The following is a 13,564-nucleotide window of genomic DNA, read 5'->3' as shown; positions in this document are numbered from 1 at the left end:
TTCTAGACGGTCGGAACTAAAGACACATGTACCGCCATAGTACACATCTCTCCCGGGACTGTATTCTTTTTTTTATACGACACAGAAAAAGGCTTTCACTTCTTCAACACGGAAAGGGTGAAAGCCAGACAGAGCAGCGAGCGGAGAGGGGGAGAGGCTATGGGGAAGAGTAGCTCTGGTCCAGAGCGTTAGCGTGGGACTGGACTGGGGAAAGGTGACGATCGATGCTCACACAGTGTCACAGCCGGAGATCATAGACGTTGGATCATCATAATAATATTATTGGCTATTGTCGGATGTTTTCAGTTGTGGGCCATTTTCACAGTAACGCAACTACGCAAGTTTACTAAAGCAATTCAATGTTGTTACGGATGCGACCGGCCACGGGTACGTTCAAGAGTATCGAAACGAGGTACCGTTTGTTTTTACATGAACCGATACTCGATAGTACCGACGTCATGCATTCGATACCAATAAAAGTACCGACTTCGGTACCCAACCCTAGCAACAACTGGCATCAACCCTAGCCTGATTTCAGACTCTACGCTGGGGCTTGAGTCTGAACCTGTCTCCATTCTATTTGATTGAAAAGGGGAGGGGATTTCAAATTTGAAATCCCCAATCACAAGAGATCTGGTGGGAGGGGTTGTGTTTGACTTTTGCACACAAAACATTCCCTCCTCCCCCTCCCCTCAATGACATGCACCAAACAGGTCATTGTCTTTGATGTTTCATTGATTAGAGAGAATCACTAACGAGCTATTCGACACTTGTATGGCTCAATCAATGACTGCAGTTCGGAGCCCTTTTGAAGTTCAAAGGGAGCAATTAAGAACTCTGGTGAGCCACGCAGCCACCCCTCCCTCCACTGTTTCTGTTGATTTTCAAAAGTTAGACGCGCCCCTCCTCCGCATTGCATTGATTTCATTGGTCGGTTTCGGTCGGTTTGAGAAGCTTTCGGTAGCAAGAGACACGTCATATGACACATCCAGACCAAGAGATGCAGTTCACTCAGAGAGTGGGCGGGTCAATTGGCTGGAGCCAGGCTACATCAACCCCACTGTGTGTTTGTGTTCGCTTTCCTCCGTGCTCCTTCACTGGGACGGTGGATGTTGATTGAACTTCTGATCCATCAAAACAAAACAGAGAACTATCGTGACGTAACCGCAATTTAGCTCATGTGGTTAAAACGACACGTTGAGGCGCAGTTGTTTACAATTATGTTTTGCAAATGCCAGCGGAGTTTTTTGGATGTCTTAAATGCGCAGATTTCAGCAGTCTAACTCCCGAGTCGACTCCCTGGTTTTCACAACCGAAATGGTTCCATACTTTAGCTTTTAACTGGCGGTGGATAAACGTTTTCCTCATCCTCTTCCATGCTGCTTGCTGCACCAGTCGCCAGTCATGGGTGTTGTGTTGTGTTGTAAACCGCAGGAATATAGACGACACTGCATTCTGCAGTCCTCACACACAAGCGCGCGCGGTAGATCAGCCTCGTTATCAACGTAAAAGTAGTTGAAAGAATTAACACAAAGCAACAGACTGCGACACAGTTAGACAACATTGCTACCTATCAGCTGCCGCTGGATCTATACTCTTTCATGTTCTGAAGCAATGTTTTGGTGCGTTGAGGAAATGAGACACAGACCTCAAGGTTTGTGTCACTGTTGCACACACACGCCCGTACAGTTCCATTTGGTGCATGCTATTGCAGGGGTGGGCGCACGTTAAATTGGTGGCAGGAGTAAAAGCAGCAGCCAGTCACACACACACGCACACACAGTCCCATTCCGCAATCCACCCCTGGGTCAAGACCCAGTGCTTGGGAAACGGTGCTGAAAGCGTCTCTCCGTCTCCGAGGCATTAATGCACACTGACTGTCTAACACACACACACGGGCGAAAGTTGTCCGAGCGAAACGCTGAAAATTTTAAAAAATCCCTGCCGTCTCTCTGTGTCTCTCTACTCTCTCTGTAGAGTCTATGTGGAAGCCCCTAACAGGCATCTGTGTGTGTGTGTGTGTGTGTGTGTGTGTGTGTGTGTGTGTGTGTGTGTGTGTGTGTGTGTGTGTGTGTGTGTGTGTGTGTGTGTGTGTGTGTGTGTGTGTGTGTGTGTGTGTGTGTGTGTGTGTGTGTGCGCGCGCGTGCAGGGCTGTTACACCGCAAATGGTGACCTATAGAATCGAGTGGCACCCACGTCTGTAATGTAAACAGACGTTAATAAAGTAATGGTGAGGCGATGGCGTGGTGTATACTGTTTGATTTGCGTTGTAGATGACAACTATTTGAGGGGACTATTAACGCGAGTGGACGGCCAATAGTGAAATACGGACGTTAGCGCGATTGAGGTGAAAGAGAAGAAGTAGAAAGTTGTGAGCTAAGTATTAGCTATTTGGCTAACTGTTTCCGGGTCGACTTGAGGCTATTTTATACAGAGGCAAAAGATGACGGTAATAACGAATACAACTGTATACAGAGGTTTGGAAACTACATCTTGCAAAATTGGCATGGGTGTTTGAATTTGTAAGCTATATTTAGTAGATATGTAGTACGTCTTGGCCAAGTGGTTTGGTTTTAAGTTAGCGGTGATTGACCCGGTAGTAGATGATTTACCCTTTTGTTTTATAAAGATAAAGGGAGCCACAGCAAGACGCCACCGCAACCCTCTCAGGGAAAAGCATGTTAGAGGTCAGAGTCAGTACAACTTTTGTTCCAGTAGTGCAAGGTAACAGTTGTCCTCCTAGGTAATCCTATTAGGCCTTGGCAAGCGACCATCATGAGTCTCGTTGTATTGCTTGAGAGCGACCGGCACACAGGACTTTTCAAGTCTTTCCCACCTCCGTCCTGGGTAGCGGAAACGGTTGTTATCTCTCTTACTCCAGTAACTGAAGATCTCAAAAACTATGTTTTGCACCCTGTCCGTCCGTCTGTGAACAGCTAGTTGTGATTCATTGAACGAACTGGGAGTTGAGACTGGATTATCTCCCGGAGGGGGAGAGGACATAGGCGCCGGAGCAGTGTCCGTTTGGTCCGGACTGTCCCCCCACTTTTCATGCTATCGACCTATTTTTCTTTATTTTTGTCTGTCTTTTTTTTCCCAATCGGCGCTGTAGTCCCAACGTTCCCATTGTGTTGCTTGAGGTTGCCGCGACCGGCGACCCTCTAGACATGCTAATTGCTTCCAATACACAAAATATCTGTGCCAAACATGTTGAACCGGTTCTAATTGTCCGCCCGTGTTGAATTGACGGCACATGCAGGCTTCATTGGTGTAAAGTAACTGAGTACATTTACTCGAGTAGGCTATTTTTATTCCACTACAATCTTTTGAAAACAGTTAGATAGGCCTACTTTGCAAATTTCGATTATAGGCTATAAAGGCATACATTCACCACTTCAGCCCTACATTTAGGCCATTTGAAAATACAAGCTCACAATATTGCTTAATCTGCTCAAATATTTGTATCTACAAATGGTAGGCTACATTTGTGAAATGACTTGACTATAGGCTACGTTTTCTTTATACAGCCTACATTTTGATACCAAAACGTCATTACTCAAGCCAAGGCTTACATTTTGAACATGGGATTTCTAAAAGAGTATTTCTACTTTTACTTAAGGAAAACATGTGAGTACTTTTTTCATCACTGACGGCCTTGCTGATCGTGCCTCGATCGGTTTGCTCACTCTCAGTAGGGTTTCCTGCAGGAAAAAGTCTTGACCAGGGGGGGATCTCGCGCCCGCGCAAAGCGCGGGCGCCAAATTCTTTTGATAATTAATTAATTAATTCCAGTAATTAATTCACTTAATTTTTAATATTAATTCTTATTTTTGCCCTCAAAATAATAAGAGAACATTTATCATTTTTGGCCTAAAGAAGTAAAGAGAAGTGTCTTAATTATTTTCAAGGTATTTGTGCCTGGGTAGCTCAGTCGGTAGAGCTCTCGCCTGTGTACCGCAAGGTCATGGGTTCGATTCCGGGCACCGCCAACTCGGCGTATGAGTAGCACGGCTTGGCAAGTCGTGCGGCAAGTACTGGGAGCTGATGGTAGGTGTGGCGCTCCACCTCAGCAGTCCATCTCCCAGGGGTCTAGCGCATTGTAACGGGGACAGACTCCCGCGTGTTACCGGCTGATACCGACAACAAGCCACTCCCGACCTACTTGTTGTCTATTTCCAGTTTTCAGTATTTTGATTCCTTCTACTCCAGCACAATTTCGGATCCAAATATTGTACCTTTACTCCACTACAAAAACATACATTTTATTTGCATAGACCTGATTGCTTCTTTCTCTCACAAACAAAACATGGCAACGCTGAGCAAAGTTAGACGGTCGGAGTTGGAGATGTGTTTATCTTAACACACAAACACTTGCAAGCAGGCTGGACACACATGCAGCTCAGTAACGTGTGGATATGTGTCGCTGTTGGGAGGAAACGTCGGAAAAGCAGTGTTGATCACCAGCCCAGGAGTTTGTTCTGACTCTTTGAAAACAAAGACACACACGCGCCTCTCTACCTAGCGCTACTCCTGTGCCTGTTTTGGGGGATTGAGAAAACTCACAGCTAAAGACTAGTTTCTCCATAACAGTCACTTCATGTTCGCACAATGAGGCATGTCGCTTTACGGGTTGCATTGCGCGATTTTGAATTAGTTGCAGGCAGTTGAGCGCTCATCGCGTCCGGATGCACGTCTTTTTTTTGCATAATGTGAGCCTGTAGATTAGCGGTTTTCATCAAGCTCACACGCCAGCAAGCCTGCACTGCACAACGTTCGTACGGGAGGGACTGGGGGGGAGAGAGAGAGAGAGCGAGAGAGAGAAACGGAACACTATTGCCCCTTTCAAGTAGGCTAAAGAAACATATCCAATGTTAATGCAGGCAGCATGTAGGATCCGCATTTGCAAACTGTTGACTCGCTGGGAGGTGAAGATGATGAAAACTTTTTGTTGTGGTTCTCATCTGGCATCGCGTCCCATCGGACACATAGCGGCACTGTTAGCATGTCGGCTAATAATATAGCTCTCCCTCTCTCTGCAAGTGTGTGTGTGTGTGTGTGTGTGTGTGTGTGTGTGTGTGTGTGTGTGTGTGTGTGTGTGTGTGTGTGTGTGTGTGTGTGTGTGTGTGTGTGTGTGTGTGTGTGTGTGTGTGTGTGTGTGTGTGTGTCTAATGACGACGACGTGAAGTCTCTTTGCAAAAAAGGGGTATGGTGTATGCTCTGCACGCTGCAGCCATACAGCACAGCACAAAAGAATAAAAAATAACAACTATGTAACACAAATCTATCTGGTGTTAAAGGGATATTACACTTTCAAAAAACTTTTGGTCATTGTATGGTCTAATCAGGCTTGTATGAACACCCTGAACAGTTTTTAATTTTCTTCATTCAGTATTTAGATATTTGATGTAAATGTTACCAGCTCCAACACGCCCAGGCCCTCTCCACATACACACCCATTGTAACTTCAAACTCCATTTTAACCATGATAGATTCATTAAAAACACATTATTTTTTCTGGTGACTCATAATACCCTCCTAATACGTGAGCAGACCGTGTTTTTTCAATAACTTTTTTCATTTATTTTCAATAAAATATTATTGTATTTAATGTTTTCCATTTTCCCAAAGAATTATTAAAAATAAAAGAAAAAGGTTATTGAAAAAACACGGTCTGCTCACGTATTAGGAGGGTATTATGAGTCACCAGAAAAAATTATGTGTGTTTTTAATGAATCTATCATGGTTAAAATGGAGTTTGAAGTTACAATGGGTGTGTATGTGGAGAGGGCCTGGGCGTGTTGGAGCTGGTAACATTTACATCAAATATCTAAATACTGAATGAAGCAAATTAAAAACTGTTCAGGGTGTTCATACAAGCCTGATTAGACCTAAAAGTTTTTTTGAAAGTGTAATATCCCTTTAACACCTTCTAAGCCAAGGGGAGCCCCTTAATGTTAAAACCGTACTATATCGCACATCCCCCCAGGGACTCTCAGCCACGTCGTACATTCCCGGACTTTGTCTTTAAAACCGGAATAAAAGCTTTTGATCCGAAAATCGGCGATCGTCTAACCTTCCCTAGTCACCACTCGTGCACTGATAGCTCATGCAGACCGTGCATGAAGCAGAGGTAACGTCAGCGCCTCTCCTTCTCCAAGGCACCTTCCACCCATCCGTTTACTGTCTACACACTCGAGCTCCTCCTGCAGCCATGCTTGGGGCTATGCTAGCGAAACTTTTCAGTTCTGTTCTTCAGTCACACATGGACTATTTGCGGGGACATTTACGTGAAAGGATCGCGCACGCGAAACGCACGGGGACATCGACGATCGGCCAAAACCCCCATTCTATCCCAACGGAAATCGAGAAAATCATGGTGAGTTACTGGCCTGGGGGGGAAAAAAAAAGAAAAAACAGCGGCGCTGTTCAAGATGGAGGGGCTGCGGGGTCATGTTTATAAACATAATATTATGTCTCAGATCACAATACAATAATAGAAATGTCACGGCTAATCTACCAACCACCATTCTATTTCGGACGTCAAGGTGTTAATGTGCGCTGATAGACAGCGCAGCGAGGCAGGATGCATGCACATTCTTGAACACATTCCAGAGCCGTGTCGCCTGCCTGTACGCTTTTAGGAGGAATTTTGCATCATTTTCCCTGGACGTCTGGCCGGGCGGGGGCGATATCAGACCGGGCGGGGCGCCCGGCCTATATAACGGTGGCGGAAACCCTGGTGCGATGCAGCAGCAGAGCAGTTGAGTTCTAACTTCATCTAACTTTCACTATAGGCTACAGTAAGCTGGAATTTTCCTTACTTTATTAACTTAAACTTTTATAATTTATTTTCTTGAAAATACATTGAGCGCCGAGCCCTCATTTTCAATGATGCAGAGATTGCAGAAGGCATATAGGCTTATAATTAATATTGAAATAAGAACAGCAGGATAACAAGTAGACTATTGTGACATTTACATTTGAAAGTTGAATTAAATTCTTTATCCAGATCTTATAGGCCTACATTGTCATCTAACAACACATTAAAGTGCTTATAGGCTAGTTACTTAACTAAAGTCCAAGCTGATGTGTACGTTTGATTACGGTCATGACGTCACCGGCTGGCCACGCCCACAATATCGTCCCCTCACTATTTTACCCCTGCCGGCGCCCCTGGGAGAGGACAGTCAGTGGAGGCAGGTCGCTGCTGCAGCAGCACTAGACTCCCAGCAGTAAGCTGTCAACATTTTTATTTATATTAGGGTAAATGTGCGCAGCTGTAAAAACGAAACAGGGGTGGGGAGGAGGCTTCACATATGCTGTATTGCTTCTCATACCGGATATGCATCATCAGAACTTCAATCTCCCAGACTGTATGACGGGAGCATTTGCAAATTGAGGGAGTCAACAGTCTGGCCATGCGAGACTAGGGAGCCTGGAGGACTGGGAAGCGAGAACCTTCTGGTTCCCAAGCGGCCGTTCTGCCTCCTGAAGATTCATATGTATGCCATGCATTAAAGTTGTTATGCTATTGCTTCATTTCAGAACAGTCTATGGAGTCCAGACTGCAGGTGAAGATGAACTCTCCAGACTCCGCCAGGGACATTTCTATTAAACTAGAGGAACATGAGGACATTTCTGTTAAACAGGAGGAATCTGAAGACCAACCACATCTCAGTAAGTTTCATGTGCTCTCCCTTTCCTTCATGTTTTCTGTTCTGTTGTAGAGCTGTCACAATATCCCATTTACACTGTGCGATAACCAAGCAAACTCCAGTGTAGATCAAGACAAAATGTCTTGTAAATGCATTTATATGGGGTGACTCTGTAATTGGTGAGACATCTAGAAATGAGTCTGTGAGTGTGATCTGTGTGAGACAACACAAATGGATCTGACAGGCTATTTTGGTTGAGTCAGTTTCTTGATTTGATGTTTTAGCATGCCTTCTCTGGTACAAAATTTGCTGAAAAGAGCTGATCTACAAGCTCACAATGTGTCGCATTTTGACACAATAATGAAGTGATTTACAGAAAGGAACTCAGGTCTAGGCTTTCATTCAAGCCATGTGGCTCCATTGAGTTGAATGTGAAGATCCAGTTTGTCTCCCTTTGCAGTAAAAGGTTTTTTGTGGTCACCACCTCTAGGTGGCAGTGTGACCTTTTCAATACCCACACATTTGAGTGTGGCTGCAGAACCGTGATCCCCATCTCTGTAATGCCTTGCTATGGCGTACTCCATGTTGCCACTCCTTATGGCTGGCTTGTGTTCGGTTATACAAATCTTTATGTTGTGTTTGGTTTTACCAATGTAAATCATACCACAGGGATTTCAACATCTAAACTCCATGGGTGGTATTACAGTTGATAAAACCTTTGATTTCATATTCCTGTCCTGTGTGGGGGCCATAAAAGACTTTAGTTGTTGAAGTGTTCTCCCATCCCTACTAATTGTGAACATCAGTTGTAACTGGGGAATTTATCACAGCCCAGTGTTGGAACTACACATATTTTACAGGGTTTCATGCAGGAAAAAGGCTTGGCCAGGTGGCTTTTTATTAATTCATTCATTCGATTAAATTAATTCTCTTAAAGTTGATTAATCCTTATGTTTGCCCTCAACATAGGAGGAGAATTGGCTTAAACAAACACAAACGCAAAAATTATGGTTTGTTTTGCACGTTTAGGAGCAATGTTGCATAATTTTCACCAGACTCTTGGCCGGGTGCTACAGGTTTTACACCGGGTGGCCCGCCTGGCCAATAAAGCGCTGCAGGAAACCCTGTTTTACATTAAACCATTTCTACAGCTCATGACACATACATTTTCTTTACACAGCCCTATAGTAATCACTCTGTGCATGTTTGCAAAAACCTTCACCTTATTCACTTCATGCCATCAGTAGTCCATCTTTTGACAGCAATGTCCTTGTCCAGTTTCCTCAGCAGAACCCAGCAGCCCTCATAGCAGAGTGGAGCCCATAAAGCCTCGAACAGAGTCGGGTCGGTGTAGTGCGGTGTAGTCTTTTTGAGTCATAAAACTACAACGTTAACGCTCAAAAAGACTTCCACCGCGGACCCGACTCTGTTCGAGGCTTAAGCCTATCACTGTTACACTATTTGTTGCTGTTATTTAATCATTCTGTTATTAGTTGTCATTACACACACATCTATGCCATCGTTGTCCTAGAAGAGTCGCCACAATCTGCTAAACGGATGTTATGCTGTTGTGTTTTTTTTGCCAAGTCCCGGAAAAGACGTGCTGTGATACGTGCCCAACACTCATCCCAAAACATGATTTATGAGACTATGACGGCTTTTGAGGGACAACCAAGGCATGGACGTGTTTGTAATGACAACTAGTAACACATTCATGAAAATAAATAGTAGGAAAATGAGCCTAGATGTTATGTAATTGTCCTTTAATGACTGGAGACCCAGTGGTGTCAAGGATAACAGTAATATTTGCAGAAGGTAAAGGCGATATGGACTAATCCCAGCTCTCCAACATATGAATATTGGGTGCAAATGCCATAGGTATAGGAGGACTCATATTAGGGAAGAAATCATGCTCAACATAAGATTAGGCATGGACAAATGTGCCGAATATAACCCCGTCGACTGTCATTTGCAATCAATATAAGTAGGAATATTAGCCTAGATGTTATTTAGCCTTGTGTTGTCTAGGGATGTGCTCGCCGCGACTCAAAAAGTATGAGTCGAAAAATAGAATTTTTATTTGATTTTTTTTTATTATTATTTTTTTTTCTCCAAAAGTCTTTCCCCCAAAAAATGTTTTAATCGCTTGTTCGTTATAAGCGTCAATGTTTTCCAAATGTGAGAGGACTGTGTGTGTGTGTGTGTGTGTGTGTGTGTGTGTGTGTGTGTGTGTGTGTGTGTGTGTGTGTGTGTGTGTGTGTGTGTGTGTGTGTGTGTGTGTGTGTGTGTGTCGGGGACGAGTGAATGTCTGTGTTGCATGCATGGATCGCAGATTCGCATGCATGCGGCGCTGGTCAGGTCCGCGGACTACTGGTTGAGAAACACTAGCTGGTCTGTTCGTGTGCCGCGTCATAGCAGTGCGCGCTGACTGGATGTGTTGTTTACCTCCTGCCTTTGCACGCATGCTTGACACGAAAGCTCGCTTATTTAATGGCAACGTCGCCTCGTGTGCAGTGATTTTGTCAAGATTGACAATAAAACACAACACAAAATAAATACACTACTCGTGTCTCGCCGTTAATGCGACACACCCGTGGACACGGTTGGGGAGGGAGTGCGAGCCAGCGAGGCAGACCAAACAAAGCTCCACATTTGATAGCCTGAGCGCTCCCACAACGGAACGGTTCCATGGACTTTGTCACTCCGCTTCTAGTCTATAGAGAACAGACTCCATGCTAACGCAAGGAAGAGCAATTGTTTATTATAATAATTATTAGGTCTTTGATGCAAGTTCTGGTGGGTGCTGCTGCAAGTTGTGTTGCTTAAAGTAATGCGCCGTTGCCCGTTGTGGTCTCCTCTCAGCTGCAGCTTAGTATTAGTATAGTGGGGGAGAAAAAAAAGTGAAAAAAGTCGATCGACGCGTCGATTTTCAGCCGCGATGCGTCGATTCGCAAATAATGCGTCGATTAACATCCCTATAGTGTTGTCCTTTAAAGTCGTTATGCATTTGCTTCATTTCAGATCAGTCCAGACTGGTGGAGAAGATGAACTCTCCAGACTCAGCCAGGGACATTTCTATTAAACAGGAGGAACCTGAAGACCATCCACTCGGTAAGTTTCACCTGCTCTTTCTTTCTGTCATTTTTATGTTGTAGAACTGCCATAATATCTCATTTTCACTGAACAATAACCATTGCAAAAATATCTTGAGAATGATAATAATAATGCAAACATATAGCTATCATTAAAATATCTCTTGAAATCAATTATTAAGCTTGTTTTTCTCGTTACAATAAACAAAAGAACATCTCCTTTGTGCAAAAGCAATACTAAAGGAAAAACTGTACCATATCACTTCTCATTGTACAGACAGGTGCTGACGCACAGACCTATTTCTAGATGTACAGAGCCACACCATGAAAATCATTTACACACATTTTAAACTTCATTCCAACTTGTACAGTACAGTATGTACAGCATACATACTGTACATACATGCAAATACAAACTCTGTTCTATGCTGTATGACACAACACTGCAAAGACAACACACTAGAGAGAGCCCTTCCAGACGCACAGCCAGAAAGGGATGACAGCTTGAAGAGGCGATAATGTTTAAATATTTCAGTGTGAATACACCTTAAGTAGGTGATACATCAATTTGTACATGGAACTTGGTGGATGGAAATGTTTATTTACTCTTCAGGAATCCAGTGTTCACTATCCTGTTATTTTTCCTCTCCTAGACATCCTGCACATGGTTGTATGTAAAGAGGAGGTTTCTCCTGAACAGGAGAGGAGCCCCAGTCTGCTCCAGGAGGAACCAGAGCCTCCACACATTAAAGAGGAACATGAGGAACCAGAGCCTCCACACATTAAAGAGGAACAGGAGGTACCAGAGCCTCCACACATTAAAGAGGAACAGGAGGAACCAGAGCCTCCACACATTAAAGAGGAACAGGAGGAACCAGAGCCTCCACACATTAAAGAGGAACAGGAGGAACCAGAGCCTTCACACATTAAAGAGGAACAGGAGGAACCAGAGCCTCCACACATTAAAGTGGAACAGGAGGTACCAGAGCCTCCACACATTAAAGTGGAACAGGAGTTACCAGAGCCTCCACACATTAAAGAGGAACATGAGGAACCAGAGCCTCTATACATTAAAGAGGAACATGAGGAACCAGAGCCTCCGCACATTAAAGAGGAACATGAGGAACCAGAGCATCCACACATTAAAGAGGAACATGAGGAACCAGAGCCTCCGCACATTAAAGAGGAACAGGAGGAACCAGAGCCTCCGCACATTAAAGAGGAACAGGAGGAACCAGAGCCTCCACACATTAAAGTGGAACAGGAGGAACCAGAGCCTCCACACATTAAAGAGGAACAGGAGGAACCAGAGCCTCCACACATTAAAGTAGAACAGGAGGAGATACTTCACACATCAGAGGAGCCTTCTGGGTCAACGTTGACTTCTCTAGTGGCTACTATGAAGCTTGCAGTAGTGGTCCTTCACAAACTCCCTCTGAACATGGTTCACCAGGCTCCCCATCCACCAGGGCACCTGCAGCAAGGCAGCAGTGAGGAGAAACCAGAGCCTCCACACATTAAAGAGGAAGACGAGGAGCGACTTCAAAGACCAGAGGAGCCTCATGGATCAATGTTAACATTGCCATCAGTGAAAAGTAAAGCTGATGATGAAGACCTCTCTTCACACTGCTCTGAAGGTGAATTTGAGCTTGAATCTGACACTGAAGTCACTGAAGACAGTGATGATTGGGAGGAGACAAGTGGACGTGTCCACACTGGAGACAAACCTTTCCAGTGTAAACTGTGTAACAAGAGTTTCAGACGTTCATATAGTCTCAAGAGACACCAGCATGTCCATACTGGAGACAAACCTTTCCAGTGTAAACTGTGTAACAAGAGTTTCAGACGTTCAGAACATCTCAAGACACACCAGCGTATCCATACTGGAGAAAAACCTTTCCAGTGTAAACTGTGTAACAGGAGTTTCACACGTTCAGAACATCTCAAGACACACCAGCGTGTCCACACTGGAGAAAAACCTTTCTGGTGTAAACTGTGTAACAAGGTTTTCAGTCAATCTAGTGCTCTGAAGATACACCAGCGTGTCCACACTGGAGAAAAACCTTTCCACTGTAAACTTTGTGACAAGCGTTTCAGTGAGTCATCTAAACTGAAGCTGCATCAGCATACCCACACTGGAGAAAAACCTTTCCATTGTAAACTGTGCAACAAGAGGTTCAGTCTGTCAAGTCTTCTGAAGACACACCAGCGTATCCACACTGGAGAAAAATCTTTCCAGTGTAAACATTGTGACAAGAGTTTCATTCATTTGTGTGACTTGAAGAGACACCAGCATGTCCACACTGGAGAAAAACCTTTCCACTGTAAACACTGTGAAAAGAGTTTCAGTCGGTCAAGTCATCTAAAGAGACACCAGCAGCGTATCCATACTGAGGAAAAACCTTTCCACTGTAAACATTGTGACAAGAGTTTCAGCCGTTCAGATCACCTAAAGCTACACGAGCGTGTCCACACCCGAGAAAAACCTTTCCACTGTAAATATTGTGACAAGAGTTTCAGTCAGTCAGGTGAGTTGAAGAGACACCAGCTTGTCCACACTGGAAAAAAAACCTTTCCATTGTAAACATTGTGACAAGAGTTTTAGTCAGTCAAGTCACCTGAAGAAACACCTGCTGGTCCACACTGGGAGGAAAAAAGCTCCACTCTAAACATTGTGACAAGAGTTTCAGACATTTGAGAAGTCTTAAAAAGTCACCAGGTTATTCACACCAAGTGAAAGGATTAAACATTCCACTACAAATCAGCTCACTGTGAGGATCACATTAAACCCCTGTTTTATGACAGGGAGGAGGATAG

At 44.2% G+C, this 13,564-nt stretch overlaps 1 protein-coding gene across 1 annotated transcript in view; it reads left to right on the top strand.

Moving 5' to 3' along the window:
• The window catches only part of LOC308289953 (uncharacterized protein), a gene marked incomplete at its 3' end in the record, with an annotated part of 16,001 nt that extends 2,437 nt beyond the window's left edge, over positions 1 to 13,564 (top strand). The window contains exons 2-5 of the mRNA XM_080731733.1: positions 7,546 to 7,677; positions 10,677 to 10,766; positions 11,401 to 11,546; positions 13,553 to 13,564. Coding sequence (XP_080587859.1) covers positions 7,554 to 7,677; positions 10,677 to 10,766; positions 11,401 to 11,546; positions 13,553 to 13,564 — 372 coding nt within the window. The 5' untranslated portion in view covers positions 7,546 to 7,553. The remainder of the gene's footprint in view (positions 1 to 7,545; positions 7,678 to 10,676; positions 10,767 to 11,400; positions 11,547 to 13,552) is intronic.

Source organism: Nannobrachium achirus, assembly GCF_963921795.1.
Source record: "Nannobrachium achirus genome assembly, chromosome: 1".
Taxonomy (NCBI): Eukaryota; Metazoa; Chordata; class Actinopteri; order Myctophiformes; family Myctophidae; genus Nannobrachium; species Nannobrachium achirus.
The sequence above is the reverse complement of the archived record's forward strand: the minus strand, read 5'-3'. Positions and strand labels throughout refer to the sequence as shown.